At 40.4% G+C, this 27,003-nt stretch overlaps 1 protein-coding gene across 17 annotated transcripts; it reads right to left on the reverse strand.

Annotated features, from left to right (window-relative positions):
- Window positions 1-1,996: 1,996 nt before the first annotated feature.
- On the reverse strand, window positions 1,997-25,307 carry LOC310644552 (uncharacterized protein). 17 transcript variants are annotated; one of them, XM_083369663.1, is made up of 28 exons: window positions 25,132-25,307; window positions 24,653-24,679; window positions 24,171-24,197; window positions 22,622-22,684; window positions 21,890-21,916; window positions 21,419-21,445; window positions 20,592-20,618; window positions 19,618-19,644; window positions 19,409-19,435; window positions 18,976-19,002; window positions 18,764-18,790; window positions 18,498-18,524; window positions 17,937-17,963; window positions 17,669-17,695; window positions 16,331-16,393; window positions 14,366-14,428; window positions 13,079-13,105; window positions 12,630-12,656; window positions 12,128-12,151; window positions 11,114-11,128; window positions 10,048-10,095; window positions 8,901-8,969; window positions 8,415-8,633; window positions 6,451-6,939; window positions 4,499-4,531; window positions 4,203-4,226; window positions 2,442-2,481; window positions 1,997-2,238 (listed from the first exon to the last, which is right to left on the reverse strand). In XM_083369663.1, the coding sequence occupies exons 1-27, from the start codon at window positions 25,189-25,191 to the stop codon at window positions 2,473-2,475; spliced, it is 1,557 nt and encodes a 518-aa protein (XP_083225789.1). In that variant the 5' UTR covers window positions 25,192-25,307; the 3' UTR covers window positions 1,997-2,238; window positions 2,442-2,472. The 17 variants fall into 17 exon arrangements, with proteins under 17 accessions (XP_083225789.1, XP_083225800.1, XP_083225799.1 ...); XM_083369674.1 differs by lacking the exon at window positions 19,409-19,435; XM_083369673.1 differs by lacking the exon at window positions 18,976-19,002.
- Window positions 25,308-27,003: the final 1,696 nt, after the last annotated feature.

Below are 27,003 nucleotides of genomic sequence, written 5' to 3' on the forward strand. Positions count from 1 at the left end.
GTTCTGGAACAGACTTTCTTCTTCTCTTCTCTCTCTCTGCATCTTCCTTTTTACTATCCTCTGCCTTTTGTGTTGCCGTATAGTCTTCAGCTAGTTCACCCGCCCTTTGACCAGACTCTGCATTGTTTTCCTATACCCAAACCTGTAATTTGGTACTTGTAGAAATGGCTCTAAAATTACTTCCTCTACTACCTTTTTGCATCTTTCATCTGGCCTCTACCATTTCCTGTTTAGGTCTCCCAACCTTGCCCATAATTCACGAAACCCCTTCATATTTGTTGTAGGTGTAGCTCCTAAATCTCTGCCTTGTAGGGGGTAGGAAGTGACATCATACCTTTTAAGATTAACTTTGACATTAGAGTAATCCACTACATCTTTTGCTGCAAGGCTGCTATAAGCACTCAAAGCCTTTCCTGTTAAACAGATGGCTAGTCTGGTCACCCATTCACTTTCAGGCCATTTGAAGGAGGTAGACACTCTTTCAAACATAGTAAAATAGTAAAAGCCATCACTAAAGGCTTTCAAAAAGAGACTAGATAACCATTTGTCTGAAAGGATATAGGGCAGGGGTAGGCAACCTTGGCTCTTTTATGACTCGTGGACTTCAACTCCCAGAATTCCTGAGCCAGCTGTGTTGAGGGGAAAGGGAGAGGTTTCCAAGCTGAGCCATTCTGGCTCAGGAATTCTGGGAGTTGAAGTCCACGAGTCATAAAAGAGCCAAGTTCTCCTACCCTCCTGTTCCTTCATCACTTCTCTTTGGAGAACAGTAGCTTTCTATTTGTCTTAGGCTGCTTCAGGTGCTTTTATTTCCCAAATGAGAGCTTCCCTCTCAATGTCACATCAACACCAACACTGCCACACACAACTGCCCACATGTCACTAGGCTAGCTAGGGAGAGGTCTTAAAGCGATAGGACACCAGAAGTCTAGCTGCTGGCCATTTTGCAGGAAGCCTGTCCTTTCACAGTCGGGAACTTTGTTAAAAATCTGTGGACCAGCACCGGTCCGCGGCATGCCTGAAACCAGGCCGCACAAATAAGCAAAGCCCCATCTGCAGGATGCAAGCAGTACATGAAACGATGTTTTCTCCGGTCCACAGAAAACCCTCTCTCCACAGTACCAGTCCCTGGTGCCCAAAAGGTTGGGGACCTCTGCTATAAGAGACTGTAGTCTGCAGAAAGGTAATAGAAAGTTGGGATAGATATGATTGTGGCATTAAGCTCAAAGTATGCTTAGATTAAAGGGACGCGGTGGCTCAGTGGGTTAGGACGCTGAGCTTGTCGATCAGAAGGTCGGCAGTTTGGCGGGTCGAATCCCGAGTGCCGCGTAGCAGAGTGAGCGCCTGTTACTCGTCCCAGCTTCTGCCAACCTAGCAGTTCGAAAGCACATAAAAATGCAAGTAGAAAAATAGGGACCACTCCGGTGGGAAGGTAACAGCGTTCCGTGCGCCTTTGGCGTCTAGTCATGCCGGCCACATGACCACGGAGACGTCCTCGGACAAGCGCTGGCTCTTCGGCTTTGAAACGGAGATGAGCACCGGCCCCTAGAGTCGGAAACGACTAGCACACATGTGCGGGGGAACCTTTACCTTTACCTTTACCTATGCTTAGATTATGGGCTTCTCGTTATGCTTTCATTTATCAGAATCAACCAAGTATCTATGGAGATTCTCAGTCATCCAGGTCATAGTTATCCCAAAGATGCTTTTTCATGAGGCAACTGGACTTTCTTGTTTTTGTTTGAAGACATTTCGCTTCTCATCCAAGAAGCTTCTTCAGCTCTGACTGGATAAATCCTTCCATTCCCCACCATCCAGCCAGAGCTGAAAAAGCTTCTTGCCTGAGAAGCGAAACACCTTCCAAGAAAAACAAGAAAGTCCAGTTGCCTCGTGAAAAAGCATCTGGGATAATCAACTAAGTATTGACATGGCCTGAACCTCGCTATAATATTGTAAAAATGACCATTTTCAGAGCACAATGATAAGAATAACACTGTGATAATGCTGCACGTACAGTATTTATTTGTAAATGTTTATTCTTGTAGGCTAACTAGTGTTCATAATTAAGAGAAAACGCCCCCAAATCAACACCGCAGAAAGAAATGTGATTGCTGGAGTCCTTCTTAGAAGAAAGTTGCAGTTCCCCTCTGATCTTTGACTAGGAAGAAATTATGGAAGCTGGAAAGAGAAAGCACGGGAGGGGGCTCCAGGTTTCATTTTCAGCAAATGCAGTTGGTGGATCTAAAAATAACAAGATTGAAAGTGAAATATTTGGCATAAAAATTGTATGCAGATTGCTTTTACCAATAAAAGGCAGCTAATAGTTCAGAATTTTACCTTCAGCCTCCCCTTACCCTCAAAGAAAGCACGTTTTTGTAAAATACCAGGAGAAATCTGCACAATGTAAACCATATACTAAAGCAAAGAGTATCTGCCATACTCACTGTCATAAATTTTCATGAGAAATGCTTTGATTTAGATATCCTGGAAAAATAAAAAACGGAAAAGCAGTTCAGCACGGGCTAATTAACTGGATCAAAGATGGTAATACTGTAGGAAAAATGTATCGTTTAACAGTACACAATAGATGAAATGGGGAAATAATTCCATTCCATGACTTGTTGAATTAATTCATTCCTAGAATATCCTGTAGTGCAGCCTTTGGATAATTCCCCAAAAGGTAAGAGATACAGTACAAATAATCAATGCACAATCTACATGATTCTTTCATCTTCTGCAGCTGCAGCCATGCTGATCCTATGCGTATGGACTCATGGAAAAATCACCATATAGGTGTCAGCATTTAATTCCTTAATAAATATACCCGTATGTTGTTCGGAAGAGCTGACTAGCAATTCCTACAGTAAGGTAAAAGGTAAAGGTTCCCCCGCACATGCGTGCTAGTCGTTTCCGACTCTAGGGGCCGGTGCTCATCTCTGTATCAAAGCCGAAGAGCCAGCGCTTGTCCGAGGATGTCTCCGTGGTCATGTGGCCAGCATGACTAGACGCCAAAGGTGCACGGAGCGCTGTTACCTTCCCACCGTAGTGGTCCCTATTTTTCTACTTGCATTTTTACGTGCTTTCAAACTGCTAGGTTGGCAGAAGCTGGGACGAGTAACAGGCGCTCACTCTGTTATGCGGCACTCGGGATTCGACCCACCAAACTGCCGACCTTCTGATCGACAAGCTCAGCGTCCTAACCCACTGAGCCACCACGTCCCTTCTCCTACAGTAAACTGAAGGAAATTTTCAGAGCATAGGAATCCAAGCAGCAATACAGATTGTCCTCACTTTCCAACAGTAATGGGGAGTAGGAATTCTTACTAAATGGTGTGTTGTAAGAGACATCATCAAAGAACACACCAACTTACAGTGGCAGTTCCAATTGCCATTGTTAGGTGAATCCATAAAGTTGCAGCACCCTGATACCACATGATTGCCATTTGCAATTCTGTGGGATTCACCTAACAACGGTTTGGTTTCCCCACCGACTTTGCTCGTCAGAATTTGGCAACAAAGGCCACAAATGAGGATCACATGCTACAATAGTTGCAACCATGTGGACCTTCAAACAATCACTGAGCAAGTGGAAATGAAAAACAGATACCTTTTGTTTTCAACCTTCGAGTTTTGATTTCTGGAAATTGTCTGTACTAAGCCCTTCAGTTTTTGTGGCAAGGTTTTTCAGAGGTGGTTTGCCATTCCTTCCTTCCTGAGGCTGTGTGAGAGAGGGACTGGCTCAAAGTCACTCAGCTGGTGATTTTGCCCATGAATACCAGCTGGCTAGATGTCTAAGGTGGCACTAAAACAGTCTCCTGGTTTCTAGACCAGTACTCTAACCACTGCACCCAACTGGCCCTCTACTTGTATATGGATCCTGTTGTTCAACTAGACCAGGGCTCTTCAAACATGGTCCTTTTTTGACTTTTGGACTTCAACTCCCAGAATTCCTCAGCCAGGCACGCTGACTGAGGAATTCTGGGAGTTGAAGACCACAAGTCATAATAGGGCCAAGTTTGAAGACCCCTGAACTCAATCATGTCACTTGACGTATCATGACATATCGTGACGTTTTGTACCTTTGCAGAGCTGGGGTGGGTGTGGCCTGTGCGTGATGTACCCAGCCCAGGGGCTGCCATTTTGACACCCCTGAACTAGACTAACTCAAAGCTATTTCCCTGGGAATAGAAAGTAAAATTACTCACTAGCTCAGTTATTTCTTCCGTCGCCTAAAAGAAGAAGAACAGAGGTTACCAACATACTCTAAAAGATCATTTCATCTGAAATCATTTCTTATGAAGACTTATGTTGTGCCTGAGAAGGCTAATAAAGCCCGTCAATTACTTGGATTTTAAACAGTCTGTATTAAAAATGTTTCTAAAAGACATACTAGTAAAGGGAGCTTTCGGATTAGTATTTGAAGATTGGAAAGGAAAAAATGAGATGCTGCTCCTCTATTAAAGTAATAAAACAGGCAAAACTGGACAAAAGGAATCCTCACCTGGGATTTGTTCCGTGAAGATTTCTGAGACCTCTGCAAAAAGAAAACCAAAAATTCTCATCAGCATTCAAGTGAATGTAAAAAGTTGGAAAGCTTGTTTGTTTTGGAGAGAACAAGTTTTTGGCTAAAAGAAAATGTTTAGGGCTGTTTGTATGAAAGGAATATTTGCCCAGGATTCCTATGCTGGCTTTGCCTGAGGAATCAGAACAAGAAAAGGAAGTAAATACTCCAGCATTGAAGTAATAAAAATGTTGGTAAATGTTAAATAGAGGGTTCTTTGATGCAGGAATGAAGACGCGGAACGGAGTACAGGGTAACTCATTGTTTATTTCATGCTGGAACTGTACTGAGGGAATGGCTGCAACTAGCCGCAATATATAGTCTAGCCCCTAGGTGGCAGCCAATAGGTTTGAATCAACCATTGCCGCCTGGCGATAGCCAATTGCAGCACAGGAGACTTGTAGTCTGGGTTGCTGGAGAGCCGTTAGCTGCTCCAGCAACCCACATGGTATTCCCTCCAGCAACCCACATGGTATTCCCTCAAAAGCCCAGTACATAACAGTAAAGATTTGTTAAAAGGAAATAAAGATTCATCTGGAATTACCCTGCAATATTTTTTCTCTCAATTGTGAAAGAGAATAGGCAGGGACTGCTTCCCTTTTTTTGAGAACGCCTGTACACTTATTTGTATGTTCCTCACTTTGGTATTATAAGATGGGGGTCAGAATACCACAGAAAGAAAGGAAGTAGAGGAGAAGGGTATATATAATTTTTGATTCCACTGTGTGACAGATGATGCAAAACCTGCTGGCTACAAACATTCACTTAAACCTTACGGGCTAGCATTCACATTTTCCAGAAAGAAGACAAATTATTATTGTTTGCCTGTTCCCAGAAAGCTCCCGGATAAAATGACATTTTGCATCTGCAAAGACCCTACTAGACACTCTCTCTCTCTCTCTCCTCTCTCTCTCTCTCTCTCTCTCTCTCTCTCTCTCTCTCTCTCTCTCTCTCTCTCTCTCTCTCTCTCTCTCTCTCTCTCTCTCTCTTGAAAAAAACTGCTCTGATGCAACCACTTTGCTCCCTGCCTTTTTCTCCCTGATGAAGAATAGTCAGAAAGAAAGAGATCTGTCATATTAGAAAAGGCTTTAACTAGACGTTTAGCATCATAGCATCTTTTAAATGCCAAGAGATGGAGATTGTAACATCAGTTGATAAAATACTACTAATTCTTTGCAGTGAATGTTTGCATGAGACTCTAGAAATATATTCAACAGAGCAAATTGTGAATGCATATTAATCTTTGATTTATAACTTGACCAGTCTCAGGAAAGCTTATGTGACCAAATAGAAAAAAATATAAGGAGCAAGACCACCACAGATGTCATAGATATGTCCTCTTCCTTGAAATATTCTGACAGATGCCCAGGCCTGGTGCCCTGAGTATGTGAAGGGTCCTGTCTTCTGGTTGTGTTAACAACCATTGAGTGTAACATCTTTCTTGGCTGCTGTGTACTTTAATGCTTGTATTTCTGATTGAAATACGAGAAATCCTGTTCCCAAGCCATTTTTAAGGCTTTATTATTATTATCATTTTGCATGGCATAGCAAAATGTAGTATGATTGTATAAAAATTCACAGCAACAACAACTAAAATGTGTATCAAAATGTGAAACGCCAGAGTAGTGAATTATTTTAAAAACACCCAGTACGAGTGAGGAATAAAATTACGAATAAAATTAAATAATGTATCAGCAGTTACTGGAGTGACTAATCAGATGGCTGGATAGCTAAATAATTTTGCCCTTGAGAGGGTACGTATATTTCATGCAGGGATCCAAAGAACCTCCTAAGGGGGCATTCCATTGCAATATGATGTAAAGCTTGTGGGAGCTTCTTCCCCCACCTCCAAAGAACTAGCCCTTCAGTGATGGGCACATTTTCATACTTACCTGACCTTCCAAGGCAGAGGTCTTTTTGTCAGATTTAACAGGTGCTTTAGAGGCACCAGATTCTGGTTCTCCAGGCAATGTGGATGTATCAGGAGACAGAACAGCAGATGAAACCAAGGCAGCAGGGTCACGTTGTGTAGAAGCTGGATAGACACGTGCAGGGGCCGCAGGGGCACGTGCCAAAGCAGGATAGCTACGGAGCAGAGGGGGAGGACGGGCACTTGGTGGAGGGGGGGGATGGCCACGTAGTAGAGGGGCACGGTATGCAAAGGCAGAAGGGAGACGTGGTGCCAAGGGAGGAGGGACAAATCGTGGAGGGGGAGACAATGGGGCATCAGAAGAATATTGAGGATTATAAAGAGCAGAGGGAACAGAGCCAGTTTGTGGTTGGGCAGAAGACAAAGGTTGTGCAGGGAAAAGTTCTTGGGGAATTGAACTATGGTGGTGATTCATGATAGGATTAGATGGATCCCAAGAGTTAGACTGTTGCTGCAGAACAGAAAAAAAAATGGAACAGAAACTCAAGATATAGTCACTGATCTCATTTGTTTCCTATAATCCTCTTTAAAATAGATTAGACACTTGTCTAATTACACATGGCCAAATAAACTATTCTATTCTATTCTATTCTATTCTATTCTATTCTATTCTATTCTATTCTATTCTATTCTATTCTATTCTATTCTATTCTATTCTATTCTACTCTACTCTACTCTACTCTACTCTACTCTACTCTATTCTATTCTATTCTATTCTATTCTATTCTATTCTATTCTATTCTATTCTATTCTATTCTATTCTATTCTATTCACCAACCACATTGAGTTCATGGATGCATCTCCTTCTAGTGCTGTACTGCAGAGATAAGTGACATGAGTTTCCTCTATCCTAGGATATGTCTGTTTTTGCCCTGCTACTTTGGTGAATTAGCACCAAAGTTCCCACCAGCATTACTTCCTGGAACTGCCTAGAACTTTTATCCGAAACATTTATCAAGTACAACTGACTTCCTCAGCATATTCTAAGAGGTGGGATTATTCCCAGTTTCCATCTGGGTTCCTGTAAACCACAAACCAATAACTGCAGCCTAAAAGAGGGACAGGCTTATCTCAACACTAACCCTGAATGAATTGGATCCATTTCATTACAGGGAGCTGAATGAGTAGAAAATATTGGGAAATTTAATCTTCTGCAAGAGTTTGGGTTTGGAGGCGGGACAGATCTGCATCTCCAGCCTTCCCCAATTTCCTCCCAGCAAACAGATGCTTCCAATGTCCCTGCTTTGGCAGGAAAAGCTCTTATGAATGATTAGCTGTGCTTGGCTAAACAAGAATCGGGATCCAGTACAACTGTGGTTCTAGATCTTAGGGAGTACCGTAGCTGTAGTAAAAAAAATGGTTGTAATTGCTAGATAAGAGAAGAGGGGAGCTGGATAAAATCACTGTAACTTTCATATCTAGGATCTTCCTAGAACAATGTTTCTCACATTGGCAATTATTAAGATGTATGAATATTAACTCCCAGAATTCCCTGGCTCAAGTTTTCTGGGAGTTGAACATAAAATTGCCAAGGCTAAAAAACATTGCTCTAGGAAGATCCTAGATGTGAAAGTTTGTCCTGGAGTAGCAAATATTTTTTTTTTTTAGTTACACTGCTTATATTTGCTTACACAACATTCAGAATAGGATGAATTGGAGAGTTATGTCCATGAAACAAGAACTATTTAAAACTTAAGCAAGATGCAGACCAACAAACAAAGCTTTCCTCACTTCCCTGCTTACTATAGCCAAGACACAATTATAACAACTCGGGGGGGGGGGAGGGAAGCAACAATTCACTTTTTGACAGCTTTGCCCTCTATGACTGCAGGGGAAGAATATTTTTGATATTTAGGGATAGCTGAAACTTCTCCCATCTCCAAATAAATAGGCCTTCAAGAGGACTTTTCATGCTTTCATACTCACTGTGCCAAGGTAGACAGGTGAAGCTATTCCAGGATAAACAAAAGGGGGTGGATGGTAATGAGGGAATGCAGACCCAAATGATTGTGCAGGGACAGGTAAAGGTTGTTGAGCAGTGCTCATCAGAGGCACTTGAGGATAAAATGGGAAGCCTTGAGGATAAAAAGGGTAGCTTTGTGGAAAACCAGGATAGCCATATGTGGACAGAGAAGGTCGACGATACTGCAGAACGAAACAATCAGAACCAAAAAATCAAAATAAGAGTGACTAATTTCAGTTGTTTCCAACAATCATCATTAAAGAAAACCCATCAACCATATGGAAGCCCATGGATGTATCTCCTCCCAGAGGCTGTCCTGCAGAGATGAGTGACAGTAGTTTTCCTCTGTCCCAAGACATGTCTCTTTCTGCCCTCCAACGGTGGTGGATTACAGTTCCCAGCGGCATTGCAGCCTGGAGGTGCCTGGAACTTGCATCCCAAATATTTACCAGGTCCAAAGGATTTCCGCAGCATATTTTAAACGTTGGCATTATTCTCAAATGGCTCCTTCTGGGCTCCTGTAAACAATAAACGACTATGTGTACACTTAGCAAGCGACAAAATTATCACAGCGGTAACCCGAATGGACTTGTGCACAGAGCAGGGAGCTGAATGCATAGAAAAACATGGAAAATTAAAGGCTTGGATTTGGGGATTGTTGAGGAAAACAGATAAGAACCTCCAGCCTTTCCCAACAAATCTGCTTCCTCCCAGCAAATAGATACTCCCAACTTCCCTGCACTGACTTAAAAATTCCACTGCACTGTTATGAGTGATTAGTTGTGTTTGGTTTAAAAAAAAGGTTCAAGATCCAGAATGGTTCCAGAATCTATGGAGAACCGTAGCTGTGGTCTGATGAAATCAAACAAAATGGGTAAGGGAAGAGAGGAGAAATAACTCTCTTATCTGGGGTCTTCTCAGGGCAACAAAAAGGCATTTAACTGTTTTGTATGGCTCAAGGAGCTTCTCACTTGGGACAAAGTAAAGCAGCAATTCCAGGAGCCAGAAGGTGAGAGCTTGCTGCCCATTCTCTGCCTTTCCTGGTTCATTGCTCTATAGGAGGCTTCTTTATCTTAACAGGGGCAGTGCCAACTGCATTCCTGTTAGTAGGTGGCAGATACAACGGTGTTCGGGGGACAGGCAGAGAGAGGACACTGCAGTGTCATGTCTACCATTTTGCCCCTGAACATTGTTGAACGAGTAGTCTAAAGTTTCTCTTAGCAGCTTAGCCCTGTTGGCTGTTCCCAGAACTGTGTGCCTTTTTTTTTCTTCTTCCTGGGAAAAAAACAGCCTGCCACATGGCTTCCAAATGTATTAATATAGCTGCTAGTGGGTCTTTGCTCAAAAGCCCTTCATTGTTCCTCTAACCCAGGGGTAGGCAACCTTGGCTCTTTTATGACTCGTAGACTTCAACTCCCAGAAATCCTGAGCCAGCCATGCTGAGGGGAAAGGGAGAGGTTTCCAAGCTGAGCCATGCTGTCTCAGGAATTCTGGGAGCTGAAGTCCATGAGTCATAAAAGAGCCAAGATTTCCTACCCCTGCTCTAACCAAACCAACCCTCAGAATATATTCACTTTTTTTCCCCATGAAGCTTACCCATTGCCTCCTCTGGTCAAAGAATTTTCTGCAGATTTCAAGTAATTCCTAATATAAAGAAGGAAAAAAAATGAGAGAGTTATTTTGGATTGCATTTCCCTTCACCTGTCCTTCAAATTGGAGAAATGAAGCCATTCCTTCTACTACCTAACGCTCCCTTTGGCCTCCGGGAACCAATAAAAATTAAAGCTGTTCTTGGGTCCAACGGCCCTCCCATTGACTTCAAGGGAAGAACTACAGAGTTTGCTTGGCAGTGCTAGGCAAGTGACTTCCCACTCAAGGATGCTCCCCTGATGTTCCCTGATCCTCACGCATCCAAATTCTAACCAGGTCCAACACTGCTTAGCTTAATATCTTGTTATTGTTATTCTAAATCATGGTGGGTTTCATATGTCTCTAATACAAAGCCAAGAGTGTGGCTGTCATATTTCACAACAGCTGCTTTAACACTTAATGCTATCCAAGCATCTGACCCATATCTCTTCAACCTGGGGGTGGGATTGGTGGGAATTAAACTTGATGCTTCTATTCAGGAAAACATCATTTCAATTGTTCCCCTTGCATTTGTTTTTTGTAAACTAAGGTAAGAGAGAAGAGGAAAAATTATGCAGATTTGAACATGAATCTCTCTGTTCTATCTCATTTGCTCCTCTATCCACTCTGCCGGAATGAATGAATGAAAAAAAAAACACATGAATGAATGAGTTAATAAATGAAAATATTATAGAACAAATACAGCGACATTAAAACTGCTGCAAAGTCTTAATTTAGTTTTAAGACTAGCGCAACCTGCTTAAAGTAATTCACTGGACTTCATATGTTACAATACAGAATTTAATTGCATTTAGTTTCTACATGACAACAAAAAGGAGACCACCAGTTACTTTAACAACTACTTTAATTAATTCAAATAGCAAAGCTGTTTAATATGCAAATGAATGTCATTTTCTCAGGCAGACCTGGCTGAGGATGTTTGACACTAATTGGAGATTTGGATCTCTCTGCACCAAGTTTTTTGTCAAGTATTGAAAGCAGTACATGATAATAAATATTTCCATATACTTACACCCAACATATGGATCTAGAAAAAAAAGGGCACAATATTCAGAAAGGATCCTTATCCTTAGATCCTCTTAATATGTTAGTTGCTTGTCTGTGAGATCTTTAAATTTTGTTTATTATTATTATTTTACTGCATATTTTGTTGTCTATTTTTCCTTACACTATTTTAAACAACACAGTAATGTAGGGTTGTGTGCTTATAATAACATTTCTAATTTTCCATTTGAATTGTTTGAATTTGGTTGTTTACATAATTTAAAAAAAATACAACACTCTCTCTAAAGTTACACAATTCAACACTTATTTTCTCCTTCCGCTTTGAAACTGATCTTTAAATGTTCTACCAGGACCCCTAAACCATCATCTATCTTGCAGGGAAGTCCTGCATAAAATTGAAAAACATAAAAAAAAAATCTGGACTCTAATTTTGTACCACTTTTTTTAATCTATCCCTTTGCAGGCTGCAGGAATGTGGGTGGGGGAGAGTACGCCCAGTAATGCACACAGTAATGATTTGTGTCTGTGAACATTTTCATCTTTTTCTTTGGGTGAAAATCTGGACAATTCCTAGGGTACACCGTCATATAATGACCATTATTTCAAATGGGAAGCCCATCCACTCCCCCCCACCCTTTTTTTTTTTGACATCCAACATCCATGTTCTTTTTTGATCAAGGTGCTGATACATGAACATGTCACCTGGGTGCATAATCTTGGGAAAACATGGGATATATTGATTTGTCTGGGGAAGCCAAACTCAGGTCTTTTTTACACTCTGTTGTTTGACATGTTCTAATGTGCCCTTTGGGAACAGGGCCAAACGATAAAGGAAGAAGTAAAGAGGCAAAATGACCTCACAGATGGGCACGAGGAAAGATTGCAGCTTGGGTTTAACTGGGTTTAGCTTCTTTGACTCCAAAAGAAAGCTTTTTGAATTTCTGCAGTGGGACACATCTGAGATTCCAGAGGCCAAGGGAACAAGCATCTAAAACTGGTAGAAGCAAGATAAGATACTCACCAGTTTTTCAGGTCTAATGCGATCCTATGGACAAACACCACACAGAGAAAGACACAGAGTGAGGGGACAAATGCTTATCTTTCTGTCCATTTCCCTATAAATAGTGAAAAAGCCTGCCAAGAGCATCTGATAATCCTCTAATCTGGGACAGGGCAGCTAAAGATGAGAGGTCAGTTGTAGCCTACACAGCATCAGGACCATAGCATCAGGACACAGCATCAGGACCAAAGAATAGGAACAGATGAAGAGTAACACGCTTCCTCTCTTAAATAGATGCTGCAGAAGAAAAAAATGCCTCTTCCCCAATGCTGCTACTTGCACTGGAAAGAACTTTTCCATCTTTGGTAATGCAGAGTTGTCACATCTCTCTGCCTCCCTTTCACAATGTACCTATCCCAGGTTTGGGAGCATTGAACCCTGAACGGGACCCTATTCCGAGGCCAGATAGTTTGGGGGTTTTTCTCAAATGGGTATAATATGAGCAGGCAAAGGTTATACTCACTGGTGAGTCAAAGTGTCTAAAAGGCCACTGCAGAAAGAAGTAAAAATACATGGCTTTCATTCTTGGCAAAATAGTTTTAATAGACATTCAATATATAAAATCCAAACTTGCATTCTCTTTCCTACATACACAAAGGCGGGTGTGCATAATATTTAGACCCTCAGATATTTTTTTATATTTCAGCTATATAATAAACTATATAAGCCAAGAGTTGCTTTTAAGTATGAGATGAGTGGCATATAAATTTAGTCAATAAATAGCCATCTATAGACCCAAATGGAAAGAAATAAAGATCACTAAAGGTTACTCTGCACGGTACATCTATCCCAGATTTAGGAGCAGGACTAAATAGGAGCCTACAATCTTCAGGGCCAGATCATTTGGTTGGGGGTGGGTGGGTGGGTTTCTCTCAAATGGGTATAGTATGAGCAGGCAAAGGTTATACTCACTGCTGAGCCAAAGGGCTTAGGAAACCCCTGCAGGAAGAAGAAAAACATGGATTTCTTTCTTGATAATAGCATTAATAGACATTTAAATGGTATAAGTGCAAATTTGTGTTCTCTCTTGTATAAGCATGTACATACACCTGGGTGTATGTGTATGTGTGTATTTGTGTCTGTGTGCATTATACCCAGTGGTGGGAGTCAACCGGTTTGCATGACTTTGGCAGAACCGGTAGCTAATTTTTTGTTGCCCAGGCCCAGAATGGACATCCGGAAGTGGCATCCACACAGAGAACCGGTTGTTCACATATTTGACTCCTACCACTGATCATACCTATGTCTGCAAAACATCTGATATTTAGGTTATATTAGACATAATCATTCTGTGTTAGAAAGATGGAGAGTAGAAACAGTAATTTGTGAATGCTAAACAAGACTTGCTTTACAAGACCAAGACATTCTCAAAAGACGTTGCTTTGTTTTGGAGTACAATACAGTATATTTTCTTAATCAATGAGTAAGTGAATAAATGTATAAATAAATGTATAAATAAATAACTAAATGTAATTTCTAAGTAAATAAAATATGGACAAGTGACCTCACAATGGATGAAAAACATTCTTTTCAGATGTTGGCCTGAAGCCCAACTGTTTTGGATCCATTGTGATTAAAGGCATCCTTAGGATAGTGTCCAAAAAACCCAACATGGTGGCAATGGTGATCAAAGCTCTATCCATTTGGTATGGTTGTTGCACAAAAAAAATCATGTAAAAAACAGGCAAAACTTTCACCATACTGCCATGACCTCAGTTTGCAGGTGGTTTTTTTTTAAATTATTATTAAACCTACTGCATACTCTTGATACTGTAGTAACCAATGTCTTAATTGTTTTTTCTAGCAACTGTTTAAACCACAGTCCTCCTAAGAGGGAAGTAATAGAAACAGAATTTGGGAACTATGTACTTTCTGGTGAATAGTTTGTAGAAAATTCAATTCTGTTCTTTTTGTAATTTTTTTGTACATACGATTTCTACCTTTTCAAACTTCCCATGGTTTTGTGATGTAACATTTGAGCTCATTTTAAAGTTTACAGGGAAATAATCATTGCTCAATTTTCGGGTTGTGCCATGGATAATCTTATGTGAATCCAGATCCAAAAGACTTATTTTAAAACAGAGAAAAATGTACCAGGAAAAAATTCATTCGGTTCCCAGACTGTAAGCAGAGAGTCTATAATAAATAACTATTCCTCAACCAAGAAAATGAGAAGGTGATGGAGAAGCTCATACTCACAAATGGAAGGAGCTGTGGAATAGAATTTCCAAAAGGAACACCATCCCAGTAGCCAGGATTCCCCTACAGAAATTGAAACATATATTACAGGCCTTTCTGCAACAAAGCGGAGGAAGAGTCTGGGAGGTGGTTCTAAGGAGACCCACAACTAAACCCAGACATTTGGAGGACCTTCATATCCTTTGTAGGGAAGGCCTACAGACATCCCGGATATAGTAATTAATAATGTTTATATTCAGCATTGCCTCTGAAAGATGTAAGTGGCATACACCGCAGTCTTGCTAATTTTATCCTTTTGCATCTGTAAGTAAAGATGCTACAGGTAGTCTTCATTTAGCAACTGATGTAGACCGTGAGTTACCACAGTGATAAAAAGTAGCTTTGCAACTGCTGCCCACGTATTCCACTGTTGCAGTATCTTTGCCTTGGTCATATATTCAAAATTACAGTAAGTTATTATTATTATACATTCTCCTGCTTCAAATTATAAGCCTAAGCATGATAAATTATCATCAGGTAATATTTTACTTTGCTTGCTGGTCAGAGTTGGGCTCACTAAATGAGGACTACCTCATTTTTGTTTTAAAAAAGAGTCTCTTGGTTATAACTTCCTGCAACATCAAGGAATGACATGGGGATATCCCAGATGTCTGCCTTACCTCTCTGCCCCCAAAGATTCTGTCTCTCCCCCACACACACACACACACTTCACTGCAGTTCCTCAGGGCTACACTTCGCAACACCCTTACCCCAGCTCTGGGACCACCTATCCCTGAATTAGACTCCGCAATTTTCAGGGCTAGCTAGTTGTGGGTTTCTCTCAAATGCAGGCAAAATTTATACTCAGTGCTAAGCCAAGGTGTCTAAAAAGCCCCTGGAAAAAAGAAGAAAAACAAGGATTCCTTTCCTGGCGAAATAGACATTTAAATATATAAAATGCAAGCTTGCCTTCTCTCTCAGGTAAGCATATCGATACACATGGGCATTTGTGTGCATTATCTTTCTGTTATTTCAGTTAGGTAATAACATATAGAAGGGACACGGTGGCTCAGTGGGTTAGGACGCTGAGCTTGTCGATCAGAAGGTTGGCAGTTTGGCGGGTTGAATCACGAATGCCGCATAACAGAGTGAGCACCTGTTACTCGTCCCAGCTTCTGCCAACCTAGCAGTTCGAAAGCATGTAAAAATGCAAGTAGAAACAGCGTTCCGTGTGCCTTTGGCATCTAGTCATGCCGGCCACATGACTGCGGAGACATCCTCGGACAAGCGCTGGCTCTTCGGCTTTGAAACGGAGATGAGCACCGGCCCCTAGAGTCGGAAACGACTAGCGCGCATGTGCGGGGGAACCTTTACCTTTACCTTTTAATAACATATAAGCCAAGAGCTGCCTTTAAGTGTGAGATGATTTCACTCACAAATCTTTCTGATAGTCCAGTCATACTGGATATAATAATTCTATATTAGGAAGACATTAAGTAAATAAATGCACCAAATGAGTAAGTAAATAAATGCACCAAATAACCGAATGTAGTTTCTAAGTAAATAACATGTAGACAAGTGACCTCAAAATGGGTGAAAAACATTCTTCTGGGTTGTCGACCTGAATCCCAACTGTTTTGGATGTAGTGGACTGAATTATGAGTAAATGTATCCTCAGGGTATAGTCCAAAAAACCAAGATGGTGGCAACGGTGATCAAAGTTCCATCCATTTGCACAAAATATTCATGTAAAAAGCAGAAAAAGTTTGATCAGTCACATCCTCCACCTTGACTTTTGTTTGACTGACTTGTGAATGAATACTCCTGATGGCAATCAACCTTTCCAGGTTTCCCAGCAGCTGTCTTAACCCACATTCCGCCTAGGGGGAAGTAACTGAACTGGATTTTGGGAATCTCATAAGCAGGGACCCTGTGCCTCAACAAAGGAAAAGAAAATAAGAAGGCCAAGGAGAAGATTGTACTTACAAATAGAGGGTTCCGTAGAATAGATTTTAAAATATAAGCATCATCCCTGAAGCCAGGGTTCCCCTACAGAAAGTCAAGATTCAAATTACAAACTAGTTCTTTTGGCAACAAAGAGAAGGCAGAGTCTGTGAGGGGATTCTAAAAGATCCACAATTGAATTCAAACATATGGAGGACCTTAAAATCCTTCCTAAGCAGGGCTTAGAGGCATCCTGACTAATAGTAATAAATAATGTTTACTTTCTGCATTTTCCCTGAAAGCTGTAAACGGCACATACAAGGGTTTTGCCTAATGTTATCCTTACGATAGCTCTAAGGAAAGATGCTACAGGTAGACCCCATTTAGCTACTGCCACATACAATGAATTGCAACAGTGGTTAAAAAAGAAGTTTGCAACCAAGGCCCGCATTTACAAGCTCGGCAGCATCTTTCACTGGTTCCCATAATAGTCAGTTAATAGCCATTGTTCTGTTGCCAACACTGCTAACATCGGATGCTTTTGCATCGACAACAGATGGAGATGTAGCCATTTTCTTCTTTTCCCTTTTAGGGTTAGATGATGCTTGGGTGGGGGGGAGGGAATGTGCACGAGAGTCCAGCTAGACATAATAACGCTGAACCTAGCGTGAGAACCAAGGTTGTTGAAATAAGAGATGATAAAGAATCGTAGGGCTGGAGAGCTGAAGAAGAAGCCCACACACCAAACTAATTGGGGAACGTGATTTATGACTGTTAATTGGAGGAGGGAATTGTGCTTTGATACTGTGTGCTCAGGGGAGGGGAATTCAATTTTTTGGCTTCGATTATGTTAGCGCTGATGACATGCTACTTGAATAAAAATTCTTTAAGGTAAACAATGCCTCGAAGTTCTTTGAAGAGTTCCATCTGTCGGAACCATGACATTAAGCCAAAAACTGAATTCCCCTCCCATGACATCTGTTTCAAATTGTTAGCACAGACCTGGTCCTGTGATTTTTCATGCAACAATCGGTTTCTTCCTGGTCCCAGTTACAGCCATAAATGAGGACTATAAATGAGGGCTACCTATATGGGTTTTCACATTGTTAGCATGATTTTTTTTAAAGTATCTCTTGATAGTAAGATCCTGCAACAGCAAGGAATAAAGTGGGGATATCCCAGATGCCTGCCTTCCTTCTCTGTCTTCAAGGAGTTTTTGCCTTCCCCCATTCAACGCAATCCCCCAGGGCTACACCTTACAGAATGCCTACTCCAGATTTGGGAGCATCTACTCCTGAAAGGGACCCCAGGAATTTCAGGGTTAGTTTGGGGGGGTTCTCTCAAATGAGTACAATATGAGCAGGCAAATGTTACACTCACTTCTGAGCCAAAGCGTCTGAAAGGCCACTGCAGAAAAAAAAGGAAAATATAGATTTCTTTCTTAGAGAAATAGTTTTAATAGGCATTTGAAATATACAACTGAAAGTTGCATTCTCTCTCTTTTAAGCACATATATGGGGATGTGGGCATAATATTTACACCCTTAAATCTGTCTTATATTACAATCTTAAATCTGGGCTTTTTTCAGGGATGGTTAGTTTTGGGGGTTCTCTCAAATTGGTACAAAATGAGCAAAGGTTATACTCACTTCTGATCCGAAGCGTCTGAAAGGCCACTGCAGAAACATGGATTTTTTTTAATTAGAGAAATAGTTTTAACTCACTATTACTTGTATGTACACTGAGAGCTTATGCCCTGGAGACAAATTCCTTGTGTGTCCAAACACACTTGGCCAATAAAGAATTCTATTCTATTCTATTCTATTCTATTCTATTCTATTCTATTCTATTCTATTCTATTCTATTCTATTCTATTCTATTCTATTCTATTCTATTCTATTCTATTCTATTCTATTCTATTCTATTCCATTCCATTCCATTCCATTCCATTCCATTCCATTCCATTCTATTCTATTCCATTCTAATTCTATTCTATTCTATTCCATTCTAATTCTATTCTATTCTATTCTATTCTATTCTATTATTCTATTCTATTCTATTCTATTCTATTCTATTCTATTCTATTCTATTCTATTCTATTCTATTCTATTCTATATATTTTTGAAAGGGACCCTAGAATTTTCAGTGCCTGTTGGTTTTGGGGGTTCTCTCAAATGAGTACAATATGAGCAGGCAAACATTACACTCACTTCTGAGCCGAAGCGTCTGAAAGGCCACTGCAGAAAAAAGGGAAAAATGAATTTCTTTCTTAGAGAAATAGTTTTAATAGGCATTTGAAATATAAAATTGAAACTTGCATTCTCTCTCCTTTAAGCATATACATGGGGGTGTGCGTATAATATTTACACCCTTAAAGCTGTCTTATATTACACTCTTAAATCTGGGCTCTTTTCAGGGTTAGTTTGGGGGGTTCTCTCAGATGAGTACAATACGAGCAGGCAAACATGATACTCACTTCTGAGCCAGAGCGTCTAAAAGGCCACTGCAGAAAAAAAGGAAAATATGGATTTTTTTTATTAGAGAACTAGTTTTAATGGGCATTTAAAATATAAAATTGAAAGATTAGGAAGCAACTACCCTTAAATAGGACGCTAGGATTTTCAGTGCCCATTATTTTGGGGGGTTCCCTGAAATGATATATTACGAGCAGGCAAACATTATACTCACTTCTGAGCCAGAGCGTCTAAAAGGCCACTTTTATTAGAGAAATAGTTTTAATTCACTATTACTTGTATGTACACTGAGAGCTTATGCCCTGGGGACAAATTCCTTGTGTGTCCAACCACACTTGGCCAATAAAGAATTCTATTCTCTTCTCTTCTCTTCTCTTCTCTTCTCTTCTCTTCTCTTCTCTTCTCTTCTCTTCTCTTCTCTTCTCTTCTCTTCTCTTCTCTTCCCTTCCCTTCCCTTCCCTTCCCTTCCCTTCCCTTCCCTTCCCTTCCCTTCTTTCTCTTCTATTTCTATTCTATTCTATTCTATTCTATTATTTCTATTTATTCTAATTCTATCTTTGAATGGGACCCTAGGATTTTCAGTGTCCATTGGTTTGGGGGAGTTCTCTGAAATGAGTACAATACAAGCAGGCAAACATTATACTCACTTCTGAGCCAGAGCGTCTAAAAGGCCACTGCAGAAAAAAGGAAAATATGGATCTTTTATTAGAGAAATAGTTTTAATGGGCATTTGAAATATAAAATTGAAAGACTTGGGAGCAACTACCCTTGAATGGGGCCCTAGGATTTTCAGTGTCCATTACTTTTGGGGGTTCCCAGAAATGAATATAATACGAGCAGTAAAGGTTATACTCACTTGTGAGCCGAAGCGTCTGAAAGGCCACTGCAGAAAGAAGGATAATACGGATGTTTAATTAGAGAAATAGTTTTGATAGGCATTCAAAGTATAAAACTGAAAGTTGCATTCTCCTTTAAGCATATACATAGAGATGCGTGTGTGTGCATATTTACACCCTTAAATCTGTCTTATATTTCAGTTATACAATAACTTATATAAGCTGAGAGTTGCTTTTAAGTGTGATATGGTGGAATATAAATTGAATAAATAAGATAATAAATAGCCATATATAGACCCAAAAGTAAAAACAAGAAGATCCCCAAAGGCTACATTTCAGAGTTCATCTACCCCAGATTTGGGAGCAACTACCCTTTAATGGGGAGGAAAGCCATGGCAAATCTAGACAGCACACTAAAAAGCAGAGACATCACCCTGTCAACAAAAGTGCGTATAGTCAAGGCTATGGTCTTCCCAGTTTCAATGTATGGCAGTGAAAGTTGGACCATAAGAAAGGCTGAGCGCCAAAGAATTGAGGCCTTTGAACTGGTGCTGGAGAAGACTCCTGTTAGTGCCTTGGACTGCAAGGCGATCAAACCGGTCAGTCCGAGAGGAGATCAACCCTGACTGCTCTTTAGAAGGCCAGATCCTGAAGTTGAAACTCAAATCCTTTGGCCACCTAATGAGAAGGAAGGACTCACTGGAGAAGAGCTGAATGCTGGGAAAGATCGAGGGCAAGAGAAGAAGGGGACGACAGAGAATGAGGTGGCTGGTTGGAGTCACTGAAGCAGCAGGTGTGAGCCTAAATGGACTCCAGAAGATGGTAGAGGACAGGAAGGCCTGGAGGAACATTGTCCATAGGGTCGCAATGGGTCGGACACGACTTCGCAACTAACAACAACACCCTTGAATGGGACCCTAGGAGTTTCAGGGCTAGTTAATTTTGGAGGTTCTCTCAAATGAATACAATATGAGCAGGCAAACATTATACTCACTTCCGAGCCAGAGCGTCTAAAAGGCCACTGCAGAAAAAAAGGAAAATGTGGATTTTTTTTTTAAATTAGAGAAATAGTTTTAATAGGCATTTAAAGTATAAAATTGAAAACTTGCATTCTCTCTCCTTTAAGCATATAGATAGACATGGGGTGTGTGTGCATAATATTTACACCCTTAAAGCTGTCTTATAGTTCAGTTATGCAATAGCTTATACAAACTGAGAGTGGCTTTTAAGTGTGATATGGGCAGAGTATAAACTGAATAAATAATATAATAAATAGCCATGCATTGACCCAAAAGTAAAGACAAGATCTCCTAAAGCGTGCACTTCAGAGGGCACCTACCCCAGATTTGGCAGCAACTCACTATTACTTGTATGTACACTGAGAGCTTATGCACCGGAGACAAATTCCTTGTGTATACAACCACACTTGGCCAATAAAGAATTCTATTCTATTCTATTCTATTCTATTCTATTCTATTCTATTCTATTCTATTCTATTCTATTCTATTCTATTCTCCTCCATTCTATTCTATTCTATTCTATTCTATTCTATTCTATTCTATTCTATTCTATTCTATTCTATTCTATTCTATTCTATTCTCCTCTCCTCTCCTCTATTCTATTCTATTCTATTCTATTCTATTCTCCTCTCCTCTATTCTATTCTATTCTATTCTATTCTATTCTATTCTATTCTATTCTATTCTATTCATTCTCTCTTTGAATGGGACCCTAGGATTTTCAATGCCTGTTGGTTTTGGGGGTTCTCTCAAATATGAGAGAATATGAGCAGGCAATATGAGCAGGCAAACATTATACTCACTTTTGAGCCAAAGCGTCTAAAAGGCCACTGCAGAATAAAAGGAAAATATGAATTTTTTAAATGAGAGAAATAGTTTTAATAGGCATTTAAAGTATAAAATTGAAACTTGCATTCTCTCTCATTTAAGCATATACATAGATGTGTGTCTGTGTGTGCGTGTGTGTGTGTGTGTGTGTGTGCATAATATTTACACCCCTAAATCTGTTTTATGTTTCAATTCTACAATAACTTATACAAGGGGAGAGTTGCTTTAATGTGTGATATGGATGGGATATAAATTAAATAAATAGAATAATAAATAGCCATATATAGACCCAAAAGTAAAGACAAGATAGGTCCCCACTTCAGAGGGCACCTATCCCAGATTTGTGAGCAACTATCCTTGAATGGGACCCTAAGATTTTCAGTTCCTGTTGGTTTTAAGGGTTCCCTGAAATGAAGATAATATGAGCAGTAAAGGTGTATACTCACTTCTGAGCCAAAGCGTCTGAAAGGCCACTGCAGAAGGAAGAAAAATATGGTTTTCTTTCTTGGTGATATAGTTTTACTATTTTTAACAGATTTAACTGGTCTTCTGATATATAAGTTATATTAGATGTGATGATTCTATATTAGACAGACAGGGAGTAGAATCAGGAATTTTTGAATGCTAGACAAGGCTGCTTTAGAAGAGCAAGATATTCTCAGAAGAAGTTGCTTTCCATTCAAGAGTACAGTGCACTATATTTTCTTAATGAGTAAGTAAACAGATGCATCAAATAACTAAGTATAATTTCTAAGTAAATAATAGGTGGACAAGTGATCTCACAATGGATGAAAAACATTCTTCCAAGCTGTCGGCCTGAAGCCCAACTGTTTTGGATGGAGTGGAGAGAATTGTGAGCATTCGTATCCTCAGGGTATGGTCCAAAAAGCCAAGGTGGTGTCATCCATGTTTTATGGGTGTTCCACACAAAAAACACACACATAAAAAACAGGCAAAGCTTTGAACTCACGGTCATGGCCTCAATTTCAAGTTTTATTATGCCTTGGGGATACGCCTGATAGCAATCAACCTCTCCACAGTGTTCCTGTCCTAAGACACAATTCTCCTAGGTGAGAAGGAATTGAAGCTGAATTTGGGAATCTCAGTCTATAAGCAGCGAGCCTATTCCTCAACGAAGGCAAAGGAAATAGGAATCCCATGGAGAAGATCATACTTACAGATGGAGGAGGCTGTGGGATAGATTTTCCAAGAAAAGAATCATCCCTGAAGTCAGGGTTCCCCTACGGAAATTCAAAGATACGTTACAAAACAGTTATTTCTGCAACAAAGAAAAGGAAGGGTCCAGAAAGGGACTTTAAAGAGACCCACAACTAAATCCAGCCATATAAAGGTAAAACATTCCCCTTTCCAGCAGTGTCCAACTCTAAATGGCAGTGATCATTTCCGTTTCCTAGCCAACTCTGAAGACACTCTTGTAGCATGACTACATGCCGAGACTCATGAAACACTCTTCCCTTCCCTTCAAAGTGATATTTATTTATCTATTCGCATGTGCATGTTTTCCAACTGTTAGGTTGGCAGGAGCTGGAGCTAGAAATGGGAGTTCACCCCATTGTGTCGTGCTCAGGTCTCAAACCCAGTCTGCCAGCTTTCCAGCTGACAAGCTCAATCTCTTTAACCACTGAGCCATCGCACCCCTTCTCCAAACATACGGACAATCTTAAAATCCTTCCTAGGTAAGGCTTACAGGCATCCTGGATAATACTCATAAATGTTTCCATTCTGCATTTTCTATGAAAGCTGCAAGTGACATATACAGGAGGTTTGCCAAATTTTATTCTTACAGCAACTATAATTTAGTGTAATACAAACTAATTGTTTGGCTGCCTGAGACTGCTAGTTCATTCAGTTCACACTCATATATATATATATATAAAGGCACTACAGGGGGCCAAGTAGCTCCCTACTTCATTCTGCAGGGCTTTTTCCCTCTACCAATGTCACCTCATATTGAGGTATCACCTCTGGGCAGGTCCAGAACTGGTTGGGTTCGTACATCCACACAAAACGCCATTATTTTTCCCACCAAAGTGGTACCTATTTATCTACTTGCATGTAGTATGCTTTTGAACTGCTAGGTTGACAGAAGCCGAGGCAAGTGATGGGAGCTCACGCAGTGCTAGGACTTGAACCTTTGGAACACACAGAACATCTCAGGTGTCTTTAAGCCGCTGAGCCATGCAATTCTAAGGAAAGATACTACAGGTGATCCTCATTTAGCAACTGCCTCAGTCAATGAATTTCAACAGAGATAAAAAATAACATTTACAAACTTTGCAGCATTTTTCTCTTGATCACCATAACATGTGCTTAGTACTCATTGTCCTGAATCAAAACATGAGCACAGTCATGGTCCTGTGATTTTCACTTGGCAATCACTTTGTTTTCTGGTCCCAAATGCAGTCACTGGATGAGGACAACCTGTACAACTTTCCATGTTACTTATTTTAAAGTGTCACTTGGTTATAAGATTCTGTAGCAGTGAGGAATGAATTTGAGATATCCCAGAGGTCTGCCTTAATTCTTTATCCTCGAGGACTCTCTGGCTTCCCTCTTCAACGCAATCCCCAGGGCTACACTTCACACTATATCTACCCCAGATTTGGGGGCACCTATCCTAAGAAGGATCCTAGGATTTTCAGGGCCAGTTAGTTTGGGTGGTTCTCTCAAATGTGTATAATATGAGCAAGCAAAGGTTATACTCACTTCTGAGCCAAAACGTCTCAAAGGCCACTGCAGAAAGGCAAAAAATATGGTTTTCTTCTTGGTGAAAGAGTTTTAACATTTTTAACAGTTTTAATTGGTATGAATGCAAATTTGCAGTCTCTCCTATATAAGGATATACAAAAATGGGGCTGTGTTTGGCTGGCTCAGGAATTCTGGGAGTTGAAGTCCACGAGTCATGAAAGAGCCAAGGTTGCCTACCCCTGCCATATACCCTTGTCCTTAATGTCATTTGTATGGGAAAATAAAGTTCTGAAACTAATGTTTTCTCTTGCAATCACCACCTTGGGCTTCTGGGTGAGCAAGGTATGAAACTTGGCTGTACCATGTTGGAAGATGGATGGAATTTGACCAACTGGCTGCCTCTTTGTGATTTTGTGATCTCATTTCCCAGCTTGTCTAGATGATTCTGAGAGCAGTCAGAAATATCAGAATACATTAAAACAAGAAAGTATTTTACTTACTGGAGGTGGAAGATCTGGAATATAATGCTGTAAGGGAAAAACAGTAATCATCCATTCTGTTATCTTGTTTTAGCCTATCAATACTAAAACCATATAAAAACTAATAAGGTAAAGGTAAAGTTGCGTCCATTTCTAGGGGGTGGTGCTCTTCTCTGTTTCTGAGCCAGCGTTGTCTGAAAACACTTCTGTGGTCATGTAGCCAGCATGACTATATTCTGAAGTGCACGGAATTGTTGTTACCTTCCTACCAAAGTGGTACCTATTTAATCTACTCGCACTTTCATGCAGTGCCGTTTCGAATAGGATTTCAGCAAGATCTCCTCCGTGTAGCATTACACAACTATATTTGTTATGTCTAGAATTTCAGTAGGACCTGAGAGTGACCAATTTAGTCTGGGATTAACTCACAGAGTTTGAGCCAAGCGGGTTTCTCTGCCCTCCCACATGTTACCTTTCCTAAAGTGCAGGTCTCATCTTACCTGAGCATCTGTGCTGAGCACAGAAATCAACAAGGTTGCACCCACGAAGGACAGCTTCATCTTTCTCAGCTCGAGGATTCCTTCCCCAGCTGAGAAAGTGTCCTGAGTATGAATGGATGGGTTGAGGATGGATCTTTATTGATATATCAGTATGAGCCAGCCTGCTCAAACTGAAAGCAGCAATTGATGATGCTTTCAACTTATTTTATCAGTGGAGAAAGGTCAGAAGGATTAATTTATCAATGGAAGGATCTAGTGCCAACTGAAACATTCATCTGCCCTCTATATTATTTTTCTGATAATGAACTTGACTTGCAGGAAAATATTGATGAAATGTCACCTTCTAATTTATCTGAAAGTGGAGAGATTTCTGAAAGGCCATTTGTGACCTTTCAAAACCTTTTTCCTGGTTTGTCTTATGCTTCAATTATCTTATCTTTGTCCCATCTTTTGATTACCTTGCATTAGGTCCTGGGTTTATTTTCATTCTCAATGGGGGGGAAAGATTTGAGGAGGCCTATACACAGCGGTGGGATAGCTGGACTGCTTTTAAAGTCAGATTCAGAGCTCTGATTGATTGATTCATTGTCATCAAATCAGTGTCAACCAGTTGTGGGATTCAAATATGTGAACAACCAGTTCTCTGTGGATGCTGCTTCTGGAAGTCCATTCTGGGCCCGGGCAACAAAAAATTAGCTACCGGTTCTGCCGAAGTGGTGCGAACCAGCTGAATCCCACCACTGGTGTCAACCTTAAGCAGCCACATAGACAGACTTTTTCCAGGACAATTGTTGCTAACCTGGTCCTTGGAACCTTACACTCAAATCAAGTGCAACCCCCTTGCTGTTGATCATCTTTCCTCTCTGGATTCCTAGTATTAGAGAGAGGTCTTCACATGGGTCCCAGGTAGAAGAATTTGAGCATTTGTGCCTCAAGTGAGAACTCTGGCTTGATTTTTTTGGTGAGTGGGGGGAAATAATCTGTTTGTTTTTCTGAGCTGCCCATAGTCTTCTTGGGCATTTTTTCCAACACCAAAGCTCAAAAGTGACAAGACTCCTTTTATTCTGATTCTTCAAAGTCCTTTTTTTTTCTTCCTTCCATAGAGTGTCACAGGAAATACCATTTCTTGCACTAATCTGATCTTTGTCAGAATAGACACTTCATAGGATCCAAATATCTATTCAATGGCCTTCATTGCTTCCCTACCAAGTGCTAGGCTGTGTTAGATCTCTTGAATGCTTGTTCATCATACTGTTGATTGGTGGTCATAAGGCACACAAGCTATTCCCCATTTCAGTATTTTCATGGTCAGTGGTAAGGTTGGCTTTTGAAACTGTTTTCTTGAAACAGAAATTATCAAACCCCTACCTCTGTAGTTTGGTATAGATTTAGTGCAGGGGTAGGCAACCTCAGCTCTTTTATGACTCATGGACTTCAACTCCCAGAATTCCTGAGTCGGCATAGCTGACTCAGGAATTCTGGGAGTTGAAGTCCACGAGTCATAAAAGAACCAAGGTTGCCTACCCCTGATTTAGTGTAACTAAATTACACTCTAACCTTTTTATTTTTAGTAATTAAAAAGGATGCCATTTGAAGGAGAATTACCCCTGTGAGAGGGCAAAGCAGGCTAAATTTAAAGGAATTGATGTATGATTTTAGAGCAATGTTCCTCTCAAATGTTAAATCTAAACAGGAATATGCAGTGGAGGTAGATCATTATGAGACAGCATTTCTGAGTGACACATTTTTTTTTAAAAAAAGAAACTGTTTTACTTCTTATAGGCTTTGTTTGCAAAAAATAGCACCTGTGGTATCGAAATACAAAGAATAAATCTGAATACATGAAGTTCAAAAGGGAAGCGATGCCGGTGG

Source organism: Vipera ursinii, assembly GCF_947247035.1.
Source record: "Vipera ursinii genome assembly, chromosome: 9".
NCBI lineage: Eukaryota > Metazoa > Chordata > Lepidosauria > Squamata > Viperidae > Vipera > Vipera ursinii.